This window comes from Ammodytes marinus, assembly GCF_949987685.1.
Source record: "Ammodytes marinus genome assembly, chromosome: 14".
Taxonomy (NCBI): domain Eukaryota; kingdom Metazoa; phylum Chordata; class Actinopteri; order Uranoscopiformes; family Ammodytidae; genus Ammodytes; species Ammodytes marinus.
In genome coordinates this window covers 22,870,701-22,898,330 of record NC_137218.1, presented here as the reverse complement: position 1 = coordinate 22,898,330, position 27,630 = coordinate 22,870,701, and the positions used below count along the sequence as shown (strand labels likewise).

The window sequence follows — 27,630 nt, the reverse complement described above, 5'->3', positions numbered from 1 at the left end:
ACCTTCCCCTAATAGTGTTTTAATGACATTTTTTTACCTAATTGTGTGCAGGAAAGCCAGCGATCGCCGACCTTAACAAAGAGCGTGCTGCTGATGGCAAGCACAAAGTCCTGACCTGTGAGGCTATGGGAGTACCAGAGCCCACTTTCCAATGGAGCGTCAACAGCACAAACGTAAGTGTCTCGAGCATGCACGTTAAAGGTTGTTATCTTACCCCCGGTTTGCATCTTATTTGTTATCTATATATATATGCTGTATATGTTAGTTTGTATTCTTTCAAGTGTGTAGGAGCCTCTTAAACCCTGTGAGTATTCCTTATTTATTTATTTGTTGTACTTCCAGGAGGAGAGCTCCTACGTCAACGGCAAGGCGACCCATAAAATCACAGTGATCCCCAGGCTGAACCTGACCGTCACCTGCACCGTCTCCAACAAGCACGGAGAAGACGCCAGGACCATCAATGTCGCCTCTAGTAAGTCACTGCTCCGTTTGGCTGGCTTGATTTTCCCCAATCGGTGGAAAAGGGTGCAATAACGCTTCTATGTGGTGGATACTAACACTGACAGCTTTGTACAGACTTAACATGTTAAGTCTTACATATGCCTTCTTGAGTTCATATGTAAGGCCAAGTAGGCAGCCATTTTTTTTGCACATGGATTTTTTAATGTCCATTAAAACATGGAATGACAGAAGTTTGCTGTATAGTGACAGCTCTTCTCAGCCAGTAACATGGTTGACCATGTACACATCCGTTTGTAGATTACTGGAGCCTCATTCTTATAATATATTCTCAATGTAACACTGAAATTCTTGTTGGACCACAAGATAAGTTACATACAGGCACACTAGACTATGGGTACTGGAAAGAAAGAGCTAAACAAAGACAGGAGTGTTTAAGGATGGGCCTGGACTGTCAAAGGCTACCGCTCCACTGGCATCCTTCCTTTTCATACATATGCCTTTGCTGTTCCTCCTCAGACTTCCTCTGTGCCTGTGATAATCCTTCTCTTTTGCCTGTCCTTCCTCACTCTCGCCTGGGTTTGGCTGGGTCTCTTCTTGTTCGTTGGGATGCAAAACCTGTCTCGCCTTTCTTTTCATGCTGCCTCAGACTTACTGCCTGCCACGTACTCTGCTAGCATAGTAATGTGTTCCCTTTTTCCGAATGTATTGTTGCTTTCATCTCCCCCCCCCCGTACGGTTTGCCCTGTTGTTGATTTATCATTCTGTGAGCCCGCACCTGGCGGCCACGCCTCTACTACGTTCGATTTTTGGTTCGCCTTTGGGTTCTTTTTCGACAAACAGCATATTTATGATTTGTTACGTTTTTATTTTTATGATTTCTAATTTATTTATGTTTGATTTCAGTTTTTAAGGATGACGATGAGAAAAAAGGTAAGATTTTTTGTTTTCTTTGCCCTTATCTTTATTTTTCTAGACTGTTTTGTGGAGATTTAAATTGATCAAATTAGTCTCGAGATAAAAACCTGGAATATTTTAAACTGTCATGTTGGTGCATTCTCTGCTTATGTACCTGCAGACAATACTGTGTATGAACACCCATCCTCATCTCAGCTTTTCTATCCTTATTATTTTGCTTGGGGCTTGCTCACTAATGCAAAGTAGAACAACTATCCAGATGGCCTGTTGATTACATGAAAGGACTATGCATACTGTAGTTATTTTAAAATGATATAAAAACAGACCCATTCGTGTGACACTGTGCATGCCGTTATTTCAACTAAATATTAATATTGGGCTGCGTTTGATTCAAAGTATAATGTACTTATACTACATCTATATATTCACTATACACACATTTAAAAGATGAAACGTCAGTAACTCTGTAGCTCATGTAGATTCTTCTGGTTCATTTAACCTGGTGAGGAAATGGAGAGTGATGAGCTCTATAAATAGGAACACAGCAGCCACCATCACCCCTTCTTAAGATATCCATTGTGCACTGCTGATGTTCTCCAGAATATAAACAAAACTCAGCTCGGTGTGGTTTCACGTCACTACAGTAACAACAAGAACAAGTCGCTGAACTATATACACACACACACACACACACACACACACGCGCGCATAAACCAATAAAGTGTTATGTGATGAAGTGTCAGTAGATGAAACTTTATAGCTTGACTATAAACCAGTGCAACAGAAGGGAGTTTGAAGAGGTAGTGGAGTGGGATTTTCAAGTGTAAAACTAAAGCTATAAAATGTTAAGCTTGGAGCATCACAGTAACTGTTGTAAGGAGGACACATGGTATGCTATGCCTTGTTGTGAGCACTGCTGTGTGTTTTCAGACTCCCAGGAGGAATCAGGAGACCAGTCAAAGCTCATAGTGGGCGTGGTGGCAGGGCTCCTCATAGCTGCTGCTGTGGTGGGACTCATCTACTGGCTCTACATGAAGAATTCAAGGTAACAAAACAAAAACAAAAAAAGCACCACACTGACAAGCACATTTATATTTTGCATTCCAAACAGAAGGCAGTGTTAGAATGGATTCAGAATTATAATCAGAGGGAAGGTGCTCGTGGGTTACAAGTACAACCATGGTGTATTACAAAAGATTGAACAAACACTTATTTCAGCCTCAAAATCTTTTCATATTTCTAAGAAGTGATAAGCAGCTGAGCATGTAGCATAGGGAGATATGGCCGAAGTAGGTGTGTGAGTCCAGAGGAGAACGTAGGAAATCAGAATCAGAAAGCTTTTACTGTCATTGCATAGGAATACAACCAGAATCATTTAGACACTCTCAACTTATGTATTCCAACATACAAACATAAAAATACAACACACAGCTCTTTCAGTGGGATACAAAAAAAGTAAATAAATAAATGTTAAAGTATTTTAAGTGCAACAAAAGTGCTTGGTTATTAAGGGATGGCAGCAGGAGTGAAAATGACTTGCATTTTTGTTGGTTTATTTAGTGTGCTAATGGCTGTGGGAAAGGGAACTGGTGGTTCTTGTTTCAGCAGCTCAGCTCTTGACGTGTGTGTTTCTTCAAAAAATCTGTATTCACCACAGACAAGGAAGCTGGAAAACCAATGAGAAGGAGGCGGGAACCACTGAAGAGAGCAAGAAACTAGAGGAGAACAACCACGCTGTTTAAAGGCACCCGGGCTGCTGTACTACATGTGATGAAAGAGGTAAGACCTGGAACTTTGAAATATACTGTACACGTACACACAGCCACACAGTCAGTCTAATCAAGTTACATTTCAGGTTTTAAGTGAAAATACTTCAATTGGAATGTCTTTATGCACGCCAGTATGCAAGTCATTATATATAATTCCCCTTTACTCCAACGTGTGTCTTATTTCTGTAGCTTCGGCCAGCATTTTTATTTCCTAGTACTCAAAGCAAAAGCAAGTGAGCCGTCTAACAGGGGGATAACATTGTTAAAAAGAAAACGGGGCTAGACGTAGCATTGGTCGGATGATCAGACAGATTTTTAAAACGGTTTGGTCACACTTATTTAGAAAAGAAAACAGAGATAAAGCTCAGGTTACACACTGACTTCCTGCCTCTAGATCAGTGGGCCCCTTCCTCTCTGGCCTGTCACCCCTTCAACATAAATATGTTTGGATGGAACCCCTCTTCACAGCATGTGGAGAAAGGTGTGACCAATGCATCACTTTGCTCTGTTTGATTTTAGGAGCCTGGAGAGGTTAAATTCATAATTCACAAGGACATGTTCAAAAAGAAATTAACGACTTAACGAGGAAATAGGCCTATTTGTCTTTCTTTACACTGGTAGTCATCTTGCAAGCTCTCAGATTTACACCCCCAGGTCAGAAACCACTGGTTTAGATCATGTTGATGAAGTGGAGCCCGGTTTCAAATTAGTCTGGTGTTATGCTCATTGAGAAACCACACACACCAGAGCGAACCGAGCCAATCGGAGCTTTGTTGGCAGCATAAAGAGTGGGCACATATTTCTCCTGTGCCAGGCAGTAAAAATAGCAAGAGAAACATTACCATAAAAGATGCGCCCACTGACCAAACTATTTTATTTGGTTTGTTTACCCCTGTCTGATCATCTTACCAGATGCATAAATCTTTGGAACCTTTTAAATGTTAAACATTGTTTTTTTTATCCGATTCATAAAGCCGTGCATATGTATATATGTCAGCTTCTGCTTCTGCTTCATGAATCATTGTTAAAGTGGGAACACATGCCTCATTTCCCTAAATGGATGGATGTAACCATGGTTTCCATAGCAACACATTTTCACCACTCTTGAGGTGAAAAGGTTTCTCTGTTTATCGGGCACACTGTCAGGTTTTTAGAGCATGCCACCTGGCTTTTAGACACACTAATGGCAATGTCTGTCTTTCAGTCCAACACTGGTCCACACTGATATAGCTCTACATCTATTGGATGGATTGATGGGCAATATTGTACAGTAGTGCCATCATCTGGTCAGAATTGCAGTTTGTCCAATACTCTAGTCTATGACTGTTGATAATCATAACCACCATACTTTCTGTTTCTGTTTGTTGCTTTAAAAAAACTCCAGTTTGAAACGTTGTCCAGTTTGACTGTGTGTTGTAGTGATAGCGGAGAAGGCATTTGTATAGAAGGACATTCTAGCACGCTAACGCTCAAACTAAGATTGTTAACATGTTAATAGCTTATTCATTGGCATGTTAGCATTGTCATGCTACCAGCTATGAGCTTGTGTGTTGGAAGAGGTGTCGTGTATAAATGGTTTTGATTATGTATATTCCTCGATCATATTTCTGGCCCCTGAAGTCTTTTGTACTTGGAGTGATGTCACCTTTTTCCCAGTGGTCCCAGGTTGTCATACTAGATAGGACTGATGGACAAAACTAGGGAAATAAGATCTAGGTTGCAATAAACTGGAATTATCCTTTAATATTAATAATATCAATGTATGACTGTATAAAGGGGTTTTCTGGGCATCACGTTTAAGTTTTGCCTGATTGAAAAGATTGTTAATGACTCTTATTTCTCTGTATTTTTCCTTGTGGGCGCAGAACCAGTTGGAAGTAGCCTTGCCACATTCAACAGACTCCCAGTTGGCTGCTGACGAGTTCCACCAGGCTCCACTTAAAAAAAGCAACAATCAAAAGTACTTTTACCATCAAGTCCTGCCACAGCCTGCTGTCTGTCCCACCTCACTGTCTGAAGTCTGCAATGAGGCTGCGTCATTGTGTTACTGTGTCATTTAGTTTTAACTGTGTTCCTGGTGAATGCTCCCTGTTGTGTTTTGTTTGAGCCATTCTGTGAGGGATGTAATGGTGGGGATTTTTTTTTTTTTCGTCGCTCAGTTTTTCCTTTAGGATTATTGTTTGCTCGATCTTAAATTCCTTCAAAGATTGTAATGTACGTCTACACTTTTTAAAAACCTGTTTAAAAAAAAAACGAATTATGTTTGTGCCCTGGCTGGGCATTCAATGAGCATTTTATGTAGAAGAAAACAAAGCCTTTTGATTGGCTATGCTCAGAAAAGAAGACACTTCACTGCTGTAAAACCCTGCTGAAACTGTTGTCAAACATATCTTAACCTCCGGACGTTTCTTCTCTCATTTTCAAACACTGGCAAATTGATTTGATCAATATCTTGTTAATGGATGTCCAAAACAATAGAGCCCTAGTCCTTATAGTACAGGGAAGGATTTCTGTACATACTAACTGTGACCCCCAAAATATAATTTTACTGCGTTTTAGAAATTGGACATCAGCAAATGGTTCATTATGGCCCAAACCACTTATTAGTTGTTTTGTAAATTCATTTTCGATCGCTTCAGGAGGGAGTTTTTAAGCCTTTCATGTTACAAAATACTTTTATGTGATAAAAAATTAAAAATAATACAAGGCAAGAAGTCATTGGAGAAGTTCAACTAGTCAGATGTGCAAAAGTGTTTTCTGCCATCATGTTTGATTGCCATCATGTTTGATTCATGCTAACATGCGTTTGTTCACCTGTGATTTAGTTTGATACACTACACTGTTGTTGTCCTCAGCTCTCCCGTTCCCAATTGCTATCCTCGTGGTTGGTTTTGGACTAGACTTAATATTTTCTGTTTCATGTTTTTATCTTGAAAGAGCTCACCGAGGCAAGGTCTGAATAATGTTTGTTTGTGTTTTTGATGTATTTATATTCTGTGTGCAACCTTACCTGGATGGCAATACTGCAGAATGCAAGATGAGTCTTTTTTTTTTGTTTGTTAAGCCTGTGTGTAAGGCATGAGAAAGTGCTGAAAAGGGTACGGATAAGGTATGGTTAGGACAGTTACATGACAGTGAATTAGGCTATACACTATCTGCACTTATTCTGTGCTATCATTATTCTTATTGGCTCAGTTGTGTAAAGGATATCCCAACACAGAAGACGGCTTTAGAATACTGTCGATGCGGTGGCTCTCTTGATTGACATTTTGCCCTGGTTCATCCCACAATGCAACACCCCAGTGACCTACCAAAGAATTAGTGTTGATAATACAGTTTGAGGGGAATCGTATTGAAAAGTATTGTTCAGCTTTAGGTTAAATTAGTATTCTGTTTAATTGACAATAAAACAGTTTCACCTCAACCAATAAACTGTTCATATTTCATAAACCACCTGTGGATTATGACTTTTGTCAATAGTCACTTCAGTCTTCGTCTAGCAAAAACCTAATTTTGGTTTTAAAGGTACGACACGCGGAACTCCTGTAGGCTGCAATAGTATGTTGACACAGGGGAGAAAGTAATAGTCAGTATTTTAGGTTCACATTCAAGAGCTTTAGATGTAGATAGTTTTGGTTGGTAATAAAACACTTAATGTGAACGTGAAGCAACCATGCACCAGTTGATCTTGATTGTCTCTTGGACAGTTTTCCGATCTGTATCCAAGACATTTAATACTCCTACTCTTTTTTTTAAACAGATTGTAGGAGTTAACGATGTAGCACACTTGTTCATCAAGCATTGGCAAAATGACACTGATATGTTCATACTGTGTGATGGTTTTCCAAATTGCATTGATAGGATATCAGTAGATTTTACATTAGAATTTCGCCTTGTGCATTTTTTTTTCCTCATGACTTTTATTCCTTATCAAATAATCAGGTCATCATTGAAACCAAAGAGGGTAAGAAGAGGAAGGCCATAGTAGTGTTGTAAAGACAGACCTTTGTTTTTGTACCGTTGTTGACAATAAAGTGTACATTTTGAAAAAAAGAAAAGTTTTGTGTGGTGTATGTTGGTTTTTTGTTAAACAGTCCCAACTTATATATCTGTATTTATATGCACTGACACAAAGTAACATGCCATTTAAAAAAAAACGTTTTTAATGAAAAAACCCAATACATTTCTATGAGCAAATTTCAAATGTCTCGGACAATGTTCTTGTCAAGTGACCCATGGAGACTGCTCAGGCCAATTTTCACACTTGGAACATTAACTGAAAGATTCTAACGAAAATAAGCACTTAGCTGCTCCACAATTACAGCCCACTTGAAAATATCCATTGTTGGCTTGGCACCTGGGATTTGTTTACAACTTACTCTTCCTTAGCCTATTTCCAGTCCACAGTGAATGCTAATAGAGAAGCATGAAGCATCACAGGCATTCTCTGTTACTTTAGGAGTAATTTCACTGTTGGGACTAGTAAGTACCTTCCATCAGTTGTCAGAGAGCTTTGTCATGCTCTGACTTCAGTATAGTTAAAGTGCAGTCTCAAACCCCCTGGAGTCATAATTGTGGTTGCCATGCTTTTGGTATTCCTGCTGAATTACAGGAACCAATCAGCACTCCTCTAACTCAGTAGAACAAGCTCAAAGTAATGTTTAGTTTATCCAATACTTGAACAAACACAAAACTCACGCAACACACATAAAAAAAAACAAAGGAATCATGACTTTTTATTTACGTATCCATGAAAACAACATATCAAGAAAAAAAAGCATTACTAATGTATAAATTAATTGCACATTACACTATGCTTTACAATATTATCAACACTTTGTATTTTGTCACCAGAGCACATTAATATGAAAAACGCAATTAGAAAAAGTAAGACTGCCGCTTGCAATGTAAGGCCACTTACCCCCTCTTCACAAGGGAGTCCCATGGAATGGAAAATGTCTGAGCTCATTCAAGTTTGAGAGAAAAAAATAATAATTAAAATGTGAAAACAGGCCAGTGCATAAATGAAGCCTCAAATTAAAGGGGAATGCCACTGAATTTCTCGCCTGCTCTAATTTAATTTATCTAATAGCTCTGCAACAACATATTCTCATTTGAATGCTAAAGGTAAATGAACTTGGCAGGTCCACAAATTCTATTTCCTATTGTCAGAGAAGAGACCTGCTTAGCTGATGTCTTAGTATACAGTATCTAAGTGCTAATTCTGTGTATATGGGTTTTTGTTTAGCTGACATTCTTAAATGTAATAATGTTTTATGGACTGTTTTAGGCTCCAATGTTAACATAATGTGCATTCTAAGTGACAGTGGTGTTCCCCTTTAAAGTGCTACTCAAAAAAAAAAGGGAATGGAATGGCAAAGGGGTGGATACATCCTCTTTATGGATATATTTGAGGGTGGGGGGGGCTCAATGTCTGTATAATAAATAATATAAAACAATATATGTTGTTGTGCCTCCCAGATTGTAGACTTTATAGAAGCACAATCACTGACAGGTCTCCATCACGCAGCATCATTTTATACCTACTGTAGGGTTGACCATGCAGCACAGAGAGCCACACTCACCATGTTTACGTGCACACTGCAACCTGTTGTAAATCCGGCCACTATATAGTAGTTACCTGGCTATGCTTAGAAGTATGTATATGTCAAATGTAGGTTCAAGATAACCTCATTTGATCATGATGATAAAAATGAGAACCATAGTTGTCTGGCTAATTCCAAGACACAAAAACTTCACTCAGGTAAAACATTAAAAATGCTTTCTTTCACTTTTGGTTTCATACCCTCACATTGTGAATACATGTACATGTAAATAAAAGAAAACAGTGTGTGTATCATTAGAACATTACCTCATCTCTTATTCATTTTGATAGCCCATTTATGATGGACAGAAGCTGTGAAACATCAACTGTTAGAAAGATCTAAGTTATTACAGTCCTGATATAAAGTAGTTAGGATGACAGAGTTAGAACAAATCCTACTGACATCGCAATGTCTTATTCTGGACGAAAACACCTAGTCATCTGATCTATCCCCATTCTAGCCAGTAAGCTGTCTCTCTCTCTCTCTCTCTCTCTCTCTCTCTTTCTGCCCAATGTTTTACAGACAACAAGTTCTGATTCCCAAAAATGACTGTGTGTACACAATCTATGTGTAACCATAGGGAGTGAGTTGAGTTTGTGTGACTGCTATGAAAGCACATAATAATAATTCTACATGTATCAATTTGGAATTAAGTGGAATGAGAATAATGACCTGCTTTTAGCATCCATGTAAACATAGCCCTTATTATGAAAAAAATACACCCCTAAATGGTTTGGCACAAATCTAGTATTTAACATGTTTTGTACTATACTAAAAAGCAAACAAGGGTCATAGAAATAATACTGTGTTACATTTGAAGAAATCCATTATTTGCATAGGCGAGCCATCTTTGCAGTCAGTAGGGAGGAACACAGCTTCCAGATTCTGAGGTAAAGGGGGTTCAAACGTTCACCTGTAATGCCCTGTGAAGGTTCATATGTGACTTGTGTCATAGTTTTTTAAATGCTCATTCTGTCCGCCCCTGTACTGTGTTCACACAACAAAGTCACATCAGTTAAAATGCATAATTACCGCAGGGCTACTAAGTTACTCACACTCCAATTCAGATTCCTTAAAAAGAACATGTGGAATGTGGGAATGTTCACCATGTGATGGCTGTGTCAGTGAAGTGCAGACAGGCCAACTGGCTGCAGAGGACATTTGTCTCTTGAGCTCTATCAAAGCCAGTCTGGATCCTGCACACAACAGACTCACACCTGTCATTTAAATGCTTGAACTGAAATGCAGGCACGATCATCTCAGGCTTTTGAAGATGTGGAGAAATGAAAAACATGTCACAAACATTTCCCACCACTTAAAGCTATAGTGCATAACTTGTGTTGCGTCCATGAGGAATTCTGAGTCATTTCATCAAAACTGTTGGCGCATCTACATGAGGAAAGCCATTGGTAATGTCACATAGATTTTAATACCTTCTACTGTACGTCCAGGTTTTTTCTGAGCAGCAGAATCATTAAGTGAAACATTTCTTGGGTGCTTCTTGGGAATTTTCTGAGCTCCTGCGCCAGTGATGGGGCTGACACCAGGTTTTTAACGCTGCCATACTGAGAAATACAGATAGCTCTGTGAATCTGATAGGCTTAATCAACTTTGTGTCAACTAGTTTGGCGATGGCTTGAATGCAACCAACATACATTTATATGAAAAAAGCTACACACTATAGCTTTAAGTGCAAAACTTGACCTGAGGAGCTCATAGTGTACTAAGCAGGTATAACTCGCCCATGCGGGACATATACATTCATAGGCCTGCTGTCCACAGATGAAGAAAGTCATTCATCCAGAACAGTAAACAAACAGCACAGTTTACCCTCCCACGCTCTCCCCCGCCTCACCCAATAAGAGTTGGACAGTTTTCTCTTGGGGAAACAAACAAGTGAATCAATAAGGCATCCTCTGGCTCCATTCTAAACACTCCCAACTCAAGAGACCTTGTTAAGAATAACGAGTTAGCCAGACAGACAGGCAGGCAGGCAGGCAAACAGACAGACAGGCAGCGGAGTGTCCTCTAATTGGCAACACATGAACGAAACAGGAGACAGAACAAAGAGAAGTGAAAGAAGAGAGAAAAAAAGGTGGAAGTCTGGCTCCCCCTACTGGTTGTAAACAATATAAATGAGCCCTAACAACTGGCTGAGCGTGTAAAAAGCTTGAAATGAGTCGTGTTCTATTGAAAAAGGCCTTTTTAAAGTAAAGTGGCGTGATGTGAAAGGAGCAGCAGCAGCAGCAGTAATAGTAGCAGGAGCAGAGCTTTTACAACAGTCAAAGCCCCTTCCCAGAGACAAAGCCAGGAGCATTTCAAAACCAGAGGCCAGCACTGGCAAAGCTCACTGTAAACAACAACTAACAAACAACAAGCCTGCACCTCATCTCCCAGGCAGTCTTTTGTCATTTTATTTTTTTTTCGATTCCGTGTTTTTTTTCGTGCTATGATTTGGTTTACAGCCACTTTGTCGTTGTGTCTTCATCTCCGTCCGTTCCGCAAACAGAAGGCGAGTCTCCCTTTAAATATTTCTCATTTTGTCCGTTTTCTGTTTGACAACTGTTGTTCCAAACAGACTGCAGAAGCCCTTTTGTGGGTTTTTTTAAAGTCTAGTCTATTCAAAAGGCACAGCTTCATGGTTGTGCTCCTTCCCCACAGTTTTCCACCGTCTTCACAAGGACTAGAGGTTGAGTCTCGGGGCCACTAAGGCAAACTCCCGCAGAATGTTCCTGGCCACGTCCACTTTGTACTGTGCGATCATCAGCGCCCGCTTCACGTCCTCAAAGGAGTAACCCTCCCCCATCAGTTTGGCGATCTTGGCGTCCATGTTTTCCGAGGCGTCCATGCTGAGGGGTTTGCCGGGCTGAGGGCCGTCCGGGGGGATCTTCCTGGGCAGGGGCTTGGGCGGCCGGGCGGGGGCCTGCAGACACTCCATGGATACTGGGGAAGAGAGGAGAGAAATCATGTCAGAGAGGACGGTTGCCCCCAGGCACACAGGCCGGAACTTGAGAGTCTTATTAGTGTTCTAGGAGCAGTTTGTAGACTAAACACTGCACAAGACTTTGACATTTTTTCCAAAAGGTTCAGGATTCAGGTTCTAGGGCAATCAACCCTCAAACCACAATTGAGGGTTGATTTACAATTGTGGTTCGATCCCCCGTCCCCCCGCCACATGTCGAAGTATCCCTGAGCAAGACACTGAACCCTATATTGCTCGCGATAATTAGCCTGCTATCGGTGTATGAATGTGTGTGTGAATGGAAACGTGGGAATGGGAACAGGTCTCCCTTGAAAAAGAGTCTTCAGTCTCAATGGGATTTACCTGTATAAATAAAGGTAAATCTATTTCATTAAAGTTCACCTATTATGCAAAATGCACTCTCATGGTTTTCCCCTGGTGTGAGTAGAGCCTCCCAAAGTATGAGAAAAAAACAACCCTCTCTCTTTTTCTCCAGCTCCACTCTAAAACCAGGAGCGTTTCAGACAGAGCCCAAAAGGAGGAGATTAAGCAATGGCACTGTGATACATTTAAAAAGGCTTTTTGGATACTACATCATGAAAGCAGTTTATAAAAGAAACCCAAATTACAACATTGAACCTGCAAATGAGCATAGCATGTGACCTTTAAGTAATGCCTGACTCATTGCTAGAAAGCAGATAATGGAGGTATTCATTGTACGTTTATCTCTTGCTCCTACATAGGAATGCTAAAATGTTTTCTGGCTGCTTCAAGTGATACAGGGTACTTTTAAAGTGATGTGGAATGTCAACATTTCAGACAAATCCTCTTCCATCTGCACAAAGGGAGTCCTAGTGTCATGTTTTAACAACTGGCCAGAACTCTCTATTTATGAAGTTCATATGCTGAGAAGGAGCTATGACTGTACCTTGACTGGCTGGTAAATGCTCATACTCCAGGCAGCTTCTGGAGCCTTTCACATGTTCTATGTGTCGTCTGACCGGAGGCAGGGGAGCAGCATTGTTCAGCATGTCAAACACTGTGTCTGGAATCAGCACACATGACACAGAAGAATTCAGGTTATATAAGGCTATCCGTCTGTCAACAAATGCATGCTGTAAATGATGTGCACATTGATAGTTTTGCCACAATTCAGTGAGCACAATAAACAGGTAATGTAAGGAAATCATTATAGAGTACCACAACATGATAGCCTAAGCACCGTTTCCACTGAGTGGTTCAGTTTGCTCTATGGTGTTTTGTGCCCCCAATGAAGCCTTCAAGGCAGCGCTGCCTGGAAGGCCCTATCCCCTATCCCCTAACCTTAACCCTAACCCTAACCATCGCTGCATTGAAGGCTCCGTTGGGGGCACAAAACACAAAACACCGTTCAGTTTGAGGAAGCTTGGCACGCATTTATATGCGTCACCACTGTCAAAGTTGGAAAGGGTACCAAATAAGGAAGCCGCTTCGTTGGGGGTACCAAGCACTCCCAAAGGGTCCCAAAAGGGGGGAAGCTACAGCGCCATCCGGCATAAACCCCGCCTAAAAAGTACGTTTAGTTTGAGTATAGTTTATTTCGATCACATAGATTCACAACATTATATACGACAGTACATAAGTTAAAAACACACACACACACAAAAAAAAGTTGTCATCTTAATTTACACATTGACATTTCTTATCAATAGTACTGATGGAAAAGGTGTAGGTTGAAGCACTTGCTTTACCCCGACTAACAAGTAAGGGTACTGTCGGCAGTGGAAACGCAAGCCAGATTTAGATCGAGGGTAACCGTGCCCTGCCGAAACCAACTGTGCTGCTCAGAGAGGGTAGGTTTCACTCTGTAATTTTGATATGAACAATATTCTTTTCCACTTTGCCCCAACTCACCGGGGGTTAACAGGAAGTGCTCCTTCCCAGCAGACAGCCTGTGAGGTCGTGTGATGAGAGAGGAGAAGGAGGAGGAGTTAGAGGAGGATGAAGAGCAGGAGGAGAGCTCTGTGAAGCTGTGTCTCGCCGGGGGAGGAGGACGGGCTGGACCAGGCTGGGACGGAACGCGGCTGTTGAAGGGGTCTTCTACTGCTGCAACACAACACACACACACACACACACACACACACACACACACACACACACACACACACACACACACACACACACACACACACACACACACACACACACACACACACACACACACACACACACACACACACATACACACACACAGACTGAGTGATCTACTCTCTATGCTCTGATTCACAGTTTGGGGAGGGGGCTGACGCTGCTATAAAGTCTGAGCAAAGTGCCAGTCCCAGAAATGGGGTTTACGTGGTAAAAAAACAAACAGCTAGCAGGCCGGGGATGAGCAGAATTGTTGAAGAGCAAATGTTAAAAACAACAGAAGATGGTTTTAAATCAATGATCATTTATCCATACAATCGTATATTTTATTGTATATGCAATTTGCTTTATTATGGTTTATACTTATGTTTCCTAATTGAACTATTTATGTCTGTTGCACTGCTGGAGAGAGTCTGAGAACAAAGACATGTATTGCCATTGACTACTTTTGTCATTAATGAGCATGTGTAACATTTTAGAACTTTAATGTTATTGATAGGGTTTATGAATACATCTTAAAATCTTCTGATGATGTGATCACACAATCAAATCAAAAATGAAGATAATATGTGAATAAAGAAAAGTGACGGATATATGTTAGCTGATAACTTGAGATTCATTGGATGAAGTCAAGAATACACATTTCACACTGGGATAAATGACCCAAAGAGATTTTCTTTTTTACAATCAGAGCAGGCTCAGACAGGCAGCATACGACAGAGGAGAGAGGTGTCTGGTAGTGTGTTACTGTTGTGGTAGGCTACCTTGGGGGGGCAGCAGAATGTCATAATCAGAGGGGGTCTTATTGGTGCTGAAGGAGCAGAGAGCACCTGAGCCCATCCCCCTGACAGGCTCTGAGGGTCCAGCTGTGAAAGAAACAAAAAGCAAAGAGTTCAATATAATGCAGCCAGAAGGGCATAGCACATTAATTTTAAATATATGCCCTTTTTCTAATGAATTCTGCCATTGACATTACATAGTTCCACTTGGTTTGTATAGAATTGAATCCTTTTTTATAAGGTTCAATATTTTTTAAATGGAACCAATTAGACGGATAGTGGTATCAAGATGATTTTTCTTATGTTAAAGGTCACCTATTATGCTAAATGAACTCCTGTTTTTTTCCACTTTAAAAAAACTGTGACTAGAAACTCCAAAATTATGGGACAAAACAACGACACCTTTCTAAAAACTTGTGTTCAAAAACCCCAGTCAGATTTCTCTTCCCCTATGACTTAAGGCAAGAAGTCACGCAGCCTCCATTACCAACCTAACTAAGCGCTACCTCCACCTGTGATAAACCACATACCCAGATTCCCCTGAATCTAACTGGCAGTTCAGTTCACGGCCAATCAGAGCACACTGCGCTTTTTGGAAGGCGGGGCTTAAAGAGACAGGCTCTAAAACAGAGCGTTTCAGACAGAGGCTGAAAAAAGGAGATTCAGCAATGGCACTGTGAGAAAATATAAAGGGTTTTTCGGACACTACACCATGAAAACAGTTTATTGAAGAACCCCAAATTACAATTTTGAACCTGATAATGGAGTATAATATGTGATCTTTAACTCTCCACTAATGGTGTATTAAACAAGGCGTCTTAACTGTCCAGTGTATTGAAAAAGAAAATTTCTGAGCATTATAGTATTCACCCTGCTCACTGCAATACTCACTACACCAGATGAAGATGTTAGTGGAAAAATATATGTATTTTTTAACTTGTAATTCTTAAATCTTCTGTGCTGGTGTGGGGACTCACCAGGCTCAGGTGGGTGGGGCTTCTTCTCTTCTATGGACGGCTCTGGAGAGCTGTTCTCCAAGGTTCTGAATAAGAGAGGACATCTTATTGGTTCACAGCAGCTTCATTCAACACCAGTGCTGTGCTGTATACCTGTAGTAACTTTCAACACACATAGAGAGAAGGCTGTGGTACCTGGTGGGTAGAGAGATGCTGACGGGAGCCTGACTCAGACAGAGGTTGGATGAAGGGATCTGATAGTCATCCTCCACCCGCCGTCGTTCTACCACAGGACTGCTGAAAGGGTTGGACGCTCTGGAAAACAAGGACCATGAGTCATACAGTTAGCACATTCAAACTGCACAGAGATAACTTGGTTCTTTACATTTGTTATTGTGCACAATGTTTATTTGAACTACATTATACACTGCATTGGTAAAAAAAGGAAGAAAAGAACATTACAAACATTATATTGAAAAAACAAACCTTGCTCAATTTGCAGTTTCATTAGACTATAGATGATGTGGGCTGGTTGTCATAGTAACACAACATGCACACTGACAACAGCAAACAGAAATTCTGACTGAAAAGATGTGTCACGGTAAATAGAGCTCGTTAAAAAGAGACACATGTATTGCATTTAAACTAATTTGCCTTGTTAACATTTATAAGAATTACTTTAATTCTCCTCGCCCTTTGATGATCTACACTTAACTTTTACCTTCACCTGCTGGTTGATAAAGCACCGTTGACACAATGGTCCTTTGGACAAATTTGTATTAAATGTGAAAATGATAAATAAAAAGAATAAAAAAAGAGACACATTTGCAACTCTTCACAGAGTAAAAAAAGCTATTCCTAAGAACTGAAATCAGATTGTTTTTGTTAAAGCCACTTGGCTTTCTGTTTTGGCCACTAGTGGGACACACATATCCATCACAGTATGATGATGATGGTGACAATGTGGTATTGCTGATCAAGTCATAATGTGTGTGTGAGTCTTTCATGCCTGAACATGAAAAATGCATTGAATATTGAACCAGCATTGTAAATTGTATTTAATCTTAATTCAAAGTTAAATATGCCAATGTTCACAGCAGCATGTTGTATTGGGTGTGTGTGCCATGGTTTTAAAAGTCGAGGAACCACTGGTCTAAATATTAGAAAAATCCAGATCTAAAGGGTATGTTGTTATCGTTCTAAGTTTTTGGGGAAATGTGTGAGACACCCTCGACTCTCTCATTTCTGCTCAATTACTCCTGAGCACAGTAGTAAGCCATGAAGTGTACCATATCAGTTGTTTTATATATATAAAATAATTGTGAATAAATAATGAAAGACTTATCATAGCTTCAGTCTGTATAATTCTACAAAAGTCAGACTGAAGAACACAGCCAGATTCATTAAGACCCGTTATGTATTACTGTTGTGCTGCAAAGGTGCAAAGTACACAAGCTGTTGTGTCTTTTTACAAATGATTAAACAAGGTAACAGTGAAGGAAGTGTCCACCACACATGATGCATAACTCCATATACATGTCATAGTCATAGTTTATATAGTTTATATACAGTATTGTTTGTGTGAGTAAGTTAGTTATCCTGTTATATATCCCAATGCATGTTTGCAAGTCAGTGGTACCAGTTTGTGCACAGGAAGTGGGCAGTGGGCGCATCACTCTAATATATATATTTTACAACACCATATTATTTTCAGTAAAAAACCAGAGCTTCCCCTTTCAGCTCAGGCTTCATGGGAAGTGACAGCTGTATCCCGTGCCTCCACTCCAGCCCCATACACAGAACTACCTAATCTAATTCTGGCTGCAGCTAAAAGGCTATTAGATGTTCGGCCATCGTTTGACAAAGCTGTTTGTTAGCAGGGACCACTCCCTAAGGCTTCTACTAAACAGGACCTCACTGGTTGAAGGTCCCTGAGTCTGAAACAACATAGGCCGCAATTGTAAATAAGAACTTTGTCCTAATCACTTGCTTAAATAAAGGTGAAAAACAAATAAATAAAAAGATAAATAAATAGGAAGGAAATTAGGAGGATCAGAAGACTGAACTTTAGACTAAGAGGAAATATATACAAGAAAAACTTTGGGAAAATGATGGCAGAACACTGTCACTGATTAAAGCTACATACAAATAGGAACTGGCAAAGTGTCAAACCAAATACTACTCCAATCTCACTAGGTTAATGTGTATATGAGAAGAAGCTCTAAAATCCAAATGAAGCTCATTGTAGCTGCTCAAAGTCTGCTTTATAACTGCAGACCACACAGCTATTCTATTCTTTTCTATTCTATCTATTCCCACTTTGGTCAACACAGTCCTGCAGCCAAATAACCGTGCACATTCTAGTACAGGAAATTAGATAAAGCTGAGTTTAAAAAAAAAATAAGAGATTTGGCATGCATGACCCCATTGATGAAACAGGCGTTTGTCCAGCATTTTAATCATCTTTTTATGATTCACAGTCACACACACTTTCATTTGGACACACTGTTGTAAATAAGGAGTTGTCAGAGCAACCATAAAACATGTCCAAAAGGAAATGACTGGTCAAAAATAATGTACCACTACACAGATGCAGAGTAGAAATACACTCCCACGCTTTTAGTGCGATCTTATCTGTCCATATTAATGCACAGGTGGTGTACATCATAAGAGATTTGATACCCAAAGTATCTCGCTAACTAAATACTCCCAATGTGTGTGTGTGTGAGTGTGTGTGTCTGTGTGTGTGTGTGTGTGTGTGTGTGCGTGTGTGTGTTTTATACTCACTTGTGGCTATTAGAAACCGTAGACTGCGTTGGCGAGCTCCGTGAGGGAAGGATGTCATAGTCATCGCTTACTTGCACACCATTAGAGAAAGGCTGCACAGACACACAACGAGAAGGCGGAAAAAATACAAATATGAGCAACTAAAGCATTAAATACAGCATATTCCTAATCAGATATATTGTGTTCGTCCCACATTGTGTTGGGGGGAAAGGTAGTGCAGTCCAATACACCCAACAGAAACTTTTTAAATAAGGGAGGCTTTCTCCAACCATCCATCACTGTGCAGTGTTCTGAGCAAGATGAATCACTTTGTTGAGACTTGCTATTATCAAAAGAAGACACTACAGGACACATGCTGCGTCACAAAGAGCCAGTGCTGCGTAGACGGAATACAAAACTCTAGCACTGCATGGTAGACATTTTCTGTGACTAAGATTAGTAGTAATCTCATGCTAAAATCTAGATTATTATCTAAATTGAAAGGGAAGACCTGATTTCTGAATAGTCTGCCCCGATTAGCCAGCATTCAAGTTAAAAGGTCAGCTCCCTGTGTTACAGTTGAACTCTTCAGATCTGCAAAGACTCCTATTTGATGTCCCATGCAAGTGTTTCAAATGAAAAAGCTGCATTTCATCTTGAACTACTATCTTTATATAGAACTACTTAGCATCCGGTCCCACGCCACCGGCCTGAAATGTATGAACTATACTATAATTCAATTATAATGCAATACTTTTATACTAATAATATATTCCATATGCAATATGTCCTGTCTTTGAAATAAAACTTCCTCCATATGGAAGACAAGAAATATGCAAATAAGCACCACGTCAAACTTCCTCAATATTACCAAAAAGTGACAACGCTCTCCACAGGCACTTTCTGATCAAAGAGTGTGTCTGCAAGTGATTGGCTGTGTGTGTGTGTGTGTGTGTGTGTGTGTGTGTGCGTGTGCGTGTGTGTGTGTGTGTGTGCGTGCGTGGGAATGTCTGTGTGTGCCTATGTGTTTGTAATACACACTAGGCTTTTAAATGACAAAGTGGACAGAGTGTACAGACACAGATGCTACGCGGTATCTGGTTTCCACACCAGTACATGTCGAGGCAATGCAGCCTCTGGAGCATTTGGCTTGGTTGTATTTGAATGAGCAGTTCAAACACTGAGATTCAGTTAAAAAAAGGGATTTCATAATTTAGCATAGATTATCATACTTATATGCTGTTCAACACATTTCAAGTATGTATGTACCCACTTCTAAGAATGGCAGAGCAGCTCATTAGTGTTGAGCCTGCTGCATATCTATCTACAAAGTGACTGTCATCTTACTTTTTAGAATCTCTTTGACAACCACAGTGGTGCATCTATGAATAATTAAATCAGGTTTCATCCGAGGAATCAAATCTCCCTTTTGAATATCTGCAAACAGTAAAAACATATGAAGCATTCAAATTTCCATAACTGTCTTTTTGCTCATTAACGATGAGCGCAATCTGTTTATAATATGGACAAAAACATCCCCATGAATGTAAACTCATTAAGATTTTGACACATCGTAAGCAATCCACATTCAGTTTATCTATCTGATGAACATTAGTCCACGGAGCGTTGCTATGCAGTGCACATACGTATTTGCTTTAAACTCTGAACCACAAACAACACAATCTAACAAACAGGAAACCACTTCTATTATTGGTAATGGATACCGTGAAACAGTAAAGGGCCAAACTGGGCCTAACGAACGAGAAGAATATATTGAATAGCAGCAACACATTTTAAACTAAGGGCTCTGTTTAGTGCATGTGGTTATGTATACAACATATTGCTTTTACTTCATGTAATATTGCTGTCTTTTTGTTCATTTTTGTACATGATGCACTTTACTGATTTAATCAAAAGATAAATATACTTTGGTTTCCTTTCCTTTGTCATTTGGACATTTATATATAATACAGGAAAGTTTTCAGAGTGTGCGGTTGTAGCTTTCAAGCTAAGCTATTAACAACACCTATGATGTGTACTATAACCAAGTAGTGTAAAAGGTACCTGAACGGCCCACTGTAGCTTTATGTCCATGCGATCATTTAAAAAGAGGAAAATATTTCAAATAGTTCAATACAAGTTTAGTAGTTCAAAGGACTATGGGACGTTTAAAGTTCAAACTAAGCCAGTAGCTGAAAGTATGCCAACGTAGTAGAACTTGAAAGTGGAGCAGGCTGTAGAGGATTTAATGATTCCTCCAAGGTTTTTATAACTGATAGTATGTAGAAGTATTAGACATTGGGAAAACGGAAAAAAGGAATAACTAGAAAATACATTTCCTGTAGTAAATGCTGTGTGGATGCTGAAAGCTTGAATAAGTAAATATATTTAAAAAAAAATAGTTTTAAAAAGAGTATTAGAGAAACTAAACCGTAGGGAAGCTGAAATTGCCTGAAGAGAAGGGGGCTGAACAGCATTGCATTGGAGAAGCTACAAGAAGAGCTGGACAGACAGACACATAGAGAGACATCGATCGATCGATCGATGGACGACGGACAGACAGACAGACAGACAGACAGACAGACAGATAGACAGATAGACAGATAGACAGATAGACAGATAGATAGATAGATAGATAGATAGATAGATAGATAGATAGATAGATAGATAGATAGATAGATAGATAGATAGATAGATAGATAGATAGATAGATAGATAGATAGATAGATAGATAGATAGATAGATAGATAGATAGATAGATAGATAGATAGATAGATAGATAGATAGATAGATAGATAGATAGATAGATAGATAGATAGATAGATAGATAGATAGATAGATAGATAGATGGATGGACAGATATATGGATAGATGGATAGATGGATGGATGGATGGATAGATAGAAAGGTTTCTAGCCGATATTGAGAACTGAGAACTGAGAAGTTATGACCTTAGAATATTTACCTTGGAGCTCTCTGAGTTCCCTGCTCCCTCCATTCTGTTGTGTAACCTGCCGAATCCTGCCGACGGACAGCTGAGCGGTCTGCCGTTGAGGTGGGAGAGTCCTAGCTGGAGCAGGTGTTCAGATCCGGTCCTGTGGGCACCAGCGTCAGCAAAGTGGTGGCTGTCTTTGGGGCAGCGCGTGTGGGGAGGGTGCTGGGGGTCTGACAGCGAGCCGGTGGAAGATGAGATGGAGGAGGAAGAGGGGAGCCAGGAGTGTCTGGACTCTGGGGGGATGGGGGGAGGACGCTCGGGGGGAGGCGGCGGTGGAGGGTCCCTCTGGGGGGGAGGGGGGGCCGGGAGAGGCTTGTCCTGCTTCCTGGACATGCCCGGAGAAGACTACAGACAGGTGGAGGAGAGATATGTATAATGTAGGTTCAGTGAAATGACAAGGGACAATCTACACACAATTCATGATTCAATATTTGTGGTAAGAGTTCAGGTTATGTTGTGTTGTTTTCTCTGGACTCCCAAGAAGCACCAGTGAGCACTATGTGGAAGCTATATTCTGATGGGGATCAAGTAAAAAATAAAGGATATTGCAGTATTATTGCAAAGACACTCCAGGTATTTGCGTTCAGTATGGCCACAGGTATGTTGGAGCGGCCAAAATGAAAATATGCAAGTGAAGTATAAAAACTTTTCTATTCACTTTTGCTGAATGTGGATTGGGACCTTTTTTTCCCTGCAACAATGTGCATTACTAGTGGTCACTAAAAAACAATTGTCACATAACATCATGTGGTTGTCGTAAAAAGCAATAAAATCCAAACATTAATGACATGCTGCTATTTGGGCCAACAAAGTAATTTTTTTTGCCCTGTGGAGAATTTTCTTTATTTATAGTTTTTAAAAATTATATATTTATCCTTTCCCTTCCTCTAACCTCCAACTGTTTTGAATGTGTCTCATTCTTATTATGTCATGTATTACTTTTTGAAGTCCTCTTGTGAAGCACTAGACTTTTATATAAAACATTTTGACTTTAGTGATTACGTGCAGGAACAAATACAGGTTAGCCCTTTTTTTATTTCTATCAGGGACTGACCTTGGGGGAGCCCGTGGGACTTGCGGATGGGGATCGGATGGCTCCTTTCTGGATGAGGTCCAGTCGTGGAGGGACGGGGGGCAGGAGGAGGCAGTGGCTGGGGTCTCCTCCGTGGGCTTTCCTGTGTTGGCTGACAGGTGAAGAGCTGGGAGACACCATGGGGGAGTTCTGTCGTTCCGTACAGTGCTGAGAGAAAAAGTAAGTCATGTTTTAGTCATTTAGGTTTAGTTATTTAAGACTAGCTGTTGTGTAGTTTAAGCATTGCAAGAGAAATAATCAACAGGGTTTGTTTCCACCAAAAGTCGGAAAACGTCCCACTTTTACTCCTAAATTTAAGGATTACTTTAGTGATATTATTTCTTACTTCCCTTACTTAAAGCTGGGGTATAGGATTTCTGATTGGTCAAAGTTAACATGAGCTGACACTTTGACCAATCAGAGCGAGGCTCCGATTCTCTGTTCTTATTGGCTGTTGGGACTGTCCATTCACTTTGGCACAACTTTGTTGGTATAGAGCGTGTCAGGGAGGTACCATAGGGGAGTGACCAAAGAGAACAAGTGGAGCGGTTGAGGTATTTGGATTCGAATCTCTATCCCAACTGCCATTTTCTCCCCAAATCCTCCACCCCAGCTTTAATAATCCTACAAAATAAAAGCTCCAGAGGTGTCCTATTTTATCAGGATATGATTGATTATCATGAATAGCTTAGCTGAAGCAAAATGTATATCTGTGCAATATGTAATGGACTATTACTTGCATTTTATTTGAACATTTTAGGGAATGTTACACTACTTTTTTTTTGCATCCTTTGTTTTTATTTAGAATCCCTCTTCATGCATCTTTATTCACTTCACTTGTTATTAAATCATTCAAGTTCTAAGTTCTAAGTTCTCTTTATTATATTTTTTCTCTTGCAGCAGAAATTCCTTCCTGCTCAGGCTAACTTTTTTAAAACTTTTTAACAATTGTTATATATGGATATCATTACTATTTGAACTTGGGATTCAGATGTATCACACAAATACAATTAAATGACAAACTTGAACATATCAATTTGAAACTTTTTTTAAACCTTCAAATATCTTAATATTTTTTTGCAAAATACCATTTCAATTAGTAAAAAAGTGGAATTCTAAGTTTGAAGTTTGATGAACATGACCCTGGACTTTTCCCTGTATTTCAAACAACTAAAACATGAGGCATATCAGATTACCTTAAGCTCCTTTGACCCTAGTACCCTAACCATCCATAAATCAACCACCAACTCTAGTGCTTCAAGTCTTTTACCCTTCTGATGTTGGCCAGTCCGTTCATGACCAGGCAGTCTTCTCGGTCTTCCTCATCATCCAGTTCCAACATGGGACAGCTGTGCTGGTCCAGGAAGAAGCACTTGTTGCCCTCATTGCGTGGGTCAAAAGGATCCACAATTATGGGCTCTGTGCCTTTGATCTCACATCGACAGAACGGACAACCCTGGCCATCTGATTCCTGAAACGGATAAGGGGAAACACACTTTAAATGCAAACACACAGACATTATCTAAATCCCATGTTGTGATGAGCAGTGGTTTATAGCTTTCATAGTGTTTTTGGCGCATAAGGAATCACTTGGACCATCAAAAGCAGGAAGGCCTTTGCCACGCGCAGCTGGGACACACATGGTTTAGGTTATGTGGCCTAACCACAACCTTATATCTTACTCTATCTCTCCCCCATTCAGGAAAAGGACCCTGGCAAAAGTCGACTGAACACATGCTTGTGTAGATCCAAGGAAAACTGTTTTGCAACTTTACAACGTTCATTGGCCACATGTACATATCCCACATGGCAAGCCCCCTGTCAGACAGGGGTCATAAATAAGAGAATAAAAGAGGTTTTGGTTTTCAGTGCGTCTCTCTTTCCACTGAGTCAGGGGCTACAATCAAAGGCAGACCATATTTACGGAGAACAAAGCAGCGTTTGTGGTGGCCATATGGTTGGTGGACTTGGCAGGCTAAGCATAAAAGGCATGTTTGAAACTTAATCCTAATTGGAGTGGGTGGAGAAGGGGCAGGAGTGGAAGGTTAAAAATAAAGGCAGCCCAGACAGGTGAAGGTCTTTTAGATGTCTAACTTTGATATAACCATCATTTCAATAGCTTTTGAGTGACGTTGTTTCAATGAGAAACAGGTCCTAGCATGTTCAAATATCAATAAGAAATCATTGATTGTGTTCACTTGGGGTCAGTGGAACAAGCTGTGAAAACATTATGACATACCGTCACGTTTATAAAGTTAATGGTGAACTAGCAGACAGTGCATGTGAGCAAACGGTGGCCTGTTTGACAGTAGGCAAAGTAGGCATAAACTATTATTTGGAATCATGTTGTGGAAACCATCTCTCTTTTTTTTGGCATTTTTATGCTTTATTGATAGTGTAGAGACAGAGTTGAAATGGGGCAGAGAGGGGAGTGACATGCAGAGAACGACCGCGGGCTGGAATCGAACCCGGGTCCGCTGCTGGCCGAGGTCCATGGGGGGGGACGCCCTACCAACTGAGCTAAGGGCGCCCCCGTGGAAACCATCTCTGAGCTGCTTTGACTGACTCCACCATCTCCTGAGAAAATATATCTGTCTCTTCAGCTGCTCAATGCCCCACATTGTTCACCAACTAATTGATAACTTTTCTTGTATTATTTCAAGAACTAAGGGGGAAGGCAGAAATGGTAGATTATTATTCTCTATGGGTTTGTTAGAATGAGTGATGCTTCACATATTAATCATTAAACAAAGCCAAAGGGGCTGATGACACAAATCCCAGGATACTTAAAGTGTGTGCTGGGCAGCTTGCAGGAGAGGGCAGTGTTGTGGTCCATTGACGTATTTGATCTGTATACACATTGAAGGAGGTCCAGTGAGTCAGGGATGGAGGAGGTTTTGTATGTTTTGACAAACCACTCAAAGCATTTATAAGGAGGTGAGATGCGGACATTGTTTTTTTTCAGAACTGACTGGTTTTCTTTTTGTGATGGTTAAGGATAGCCTATAATACTTGAGCTGAAGCCTCAGCCTTGGTAGTTAATACTTTACTGTGTCCCCTTCCTGTACTCTCTTCCAAAGTTTTTAGCATTGGTCCGTGCTATAGGTTTGGCACAGACTTCACCGTTAACCCAGGCTTCTAATTTGGGAATGTCCCTACAGTCATATGCGGAACATCTTTGATGCATTTGCCCATGTAAATAAGTACTGCCTTTGTGTATATGTCTATGTTGTTGTCTTGGGCTGTCCTGTTTGAGTGTCTGCTTTAGGCTTTAGGCAGAAACAGAACTGAGATGTTATCTGATTTGCTGAAGAAGGGCCTTGTATCCATCTTGGAAGGGAGTGTAAACATGGTCAACATGTTACCTGCTGAGTACTCCGCAGTAAATACAAAGTTAGAAGCCAAACATGCTGTCCCATAAAAAAATAACAGTTTGCATTAACTTCGGACAATGTTGACTTTATACTGAGTGGAACTTTGTGCAACTACTTGATACTTGCCAAAAAATCTTGGTATAAAGACACACAAACAGACAAACACACACACACACACACACACACACACACACACACGTTATAATCTTATAAAACCTACTGTCTGCAAAAAAAACTGTGAATCGTTGACATATCACTGCATTGATTTGGGGCAAAAACCTTACAGCTAGAACAAGGGAACCCTCCCTTGGGCCCCCACATCAAAAGGCCTCCAGTAATAAGAACAGGATGTGGAATTACATAGATAAATCACCAGCCAGCTGTGGGTGAGAAGAAGTGTAAAACGAGTGTGTTCCACTCCCAGCTGACTAATATTCAGAGTGAGAGGAAAATGTAGGGAACCACCACTGAGTCAAGGGCCTGAGCAGGTTATTCACAGTCCCTAGGGCTTTGAGAGGGTTCCCTCTCTGTATGACTCATAGTTCCACTAATAGGGGGGTAAATACTTTAGAACTGAAGCACACAAATATACACACACCCACTAAGATACGTCACTGAAGTCACTGACTGGTTGTGTGGAGGAGCGGGACGGGTCACATAGAGTTGTCATAACAGGAAGTATGACAAACAAACACAGTGAATGTTGGTGCTGCTGAACCCTGCTGTTTACAGAGCATAGGACTGAGCTCTGGCCCCTGGAATGAATTGTCTCATCTGCTAAACCTAAGAAAGCTATGTTATGATTCAGGCCACCCAAAAGTTTTCGAAACATTGTAGCCGTGACCCATGACATTGAACCCTGTGTGTGTGTGTGTGTGTGTGTGTGTGTGTGTGTGTGTGTGTGTGTGTGTGTGTGTGTGTGTGTGTGTGTGTGTGTGTGTGTGTGTGTGTGTGTTTGTTTGTGTGTGTGTGTGCGTGTGCTTGTGTGTGTGTACACGCTCCAAGACCTATCATGTCAAGGACCATTTAACTTACATTCTACGGACCATAGATTCCGATGTGTGAAATACTATGTTGCCCTTTTAAGAATTGAATTCCCAATCTTTGTTGAGATAACTGTGACCAGAAACATTTGATGTGGGGGCAGCAGCTATACAAAAAGCATTGGTGATAAACACGATATATTTATTTTTTTAAATGCAAGATTTGCTGTTCCAAAACAGAAGGACAAGGTCTCATCTGCAAAGGTTGAACTATTCCCTTCATATTCTACAGCAATGAAAAAGATTCAAAAATTCATTATAAAGTATGAGGCCAAATATGTCTGCAACATGATCCCCCTCTGAGGATTAGAACAAACATACTTTGAGCCCCACTCAGAAATAACTTTGATACAGCATTAAGATTGCAAGACATGCTGCTGGGCTTGTGTCCAACCCTGCAGAGTGGAACGTGTGTGTGTCCCTGCCAGAGATTAATAACATCAGGGTCAGTGTGGGCAACTCGTGCATGTCTGGAGAGCCATCTATCTTTGTGACTGCTACACAGATGTCCCATGCAAAAAGAGTGGAGAAGCACATGCAGAAATACTGGGAAGATCCTGTGTCGCTCACACTCTCCGTTCTAACCTCTGCTACTGATTAATATGTGTGGAATAGGGAAGATGTAAGGACACAGGGAGGAAGTGAGGGGGTTTTGTTTTTTAATCTTGCACAGGAGGACTTGAAGCTTCGTCTATTATTCAGTAGTCTTTCTCGCTTGTATGCAGATTTATTAATCTTCAAACAAGATGTATTCCTATGTATACATCTAAAATACACCGTCAGCAGCATTCAAGAGTTAAACATT

The 27,630-nt window shown here is 40.5% G+C and overlaps 2 protein-coding genes across 3 annotated transcripts in view; one reads left to right on the top strand and one right to left on the bottom strand.

The window, feature by feature from the left end:
• LOC307261194 (CD166 antigen homolog) overlaps positions 1-7,156 on the top strand; it is a 51,758-nt gene extending 44,602 nt beyond the window's left edge. The window contains exons 12-17 of one of the 2 annotated variants that reach the window (XM_080041674.1): positions 52-173; positions 343-472; positions 1,366-1,392; positions 2,308-2,422; positions 3,035-3,156; positions 5,012-7,156. In XM_080041674.1, the coding sequence (XP_079897800.1) occupies positions 52-173; positions 343-472; positions 1,366-1,392; positions 2,308-2,422; positions 3,035-3,119 (479 nt within the window). In that variant the 3' untranslated portion in view covers positions 3,120-3,156; positions 5,012-7,156. The remainder of the gene's footprint in view (positions 1-51; positions 174-342; positions 473-1,365; positions 1,393-2,307; positions 2,423-3,034; positions 3,157-5,011) is intronic. The other variant, XM_080041675.1, reaches the window with a different exon arrangement.
• A 753-nt stretch (positions 7,157-7,909) lies between these two features.
• Positions 7,910-27,630, bottom strand: part of cblb (Cbl proto-oncogene B, E3 ubiquitin protein ligase) — a 45,704-nt gene continuing 25,983 nt past the window's right edge. Inside the window, exons 10-19 of the mRNA XM_080041701.1 lie at positions 23,679-23,879; positions 22,391-22,576; positions 21,307-21,681; positions 18,364-18,455; positions 15,772-15,891; positions 15,598-15,662; positions 14,606-14,707; positions 13,608-13,799; positions 12,643-12,759; positions 7,910-11,695 (exon numbers count right to left, since the gene is read on the bottom strand). Of these exons, the coding sequence (XP_079897827.1) occupies positions 11,436-11,695; positions 12,643-12,759; positions 13,608-13,799; positions 14,606-14,707; positions 15,598-15,662; positions 15,772-15,891; positions 18,364-18,455; positions 21,307-21,681; positions 22,391-22,576; positions 23,679-23,879 (1,710 nt within the window). The 3' untranslated portion in view covers positions 7,910-11,435. The remainder of the gene's footprint in view (positions 11,696-12,642; positions 12,760-13,607; positions 13,800-14,605; positions 14,708-15,597; positions 15,663-15,771; positions 15,892-18,363; positions 18,456-21,306; positions 21,682-22,390; positions 22,577-23,678; positions 23,880-27,630) is intronic.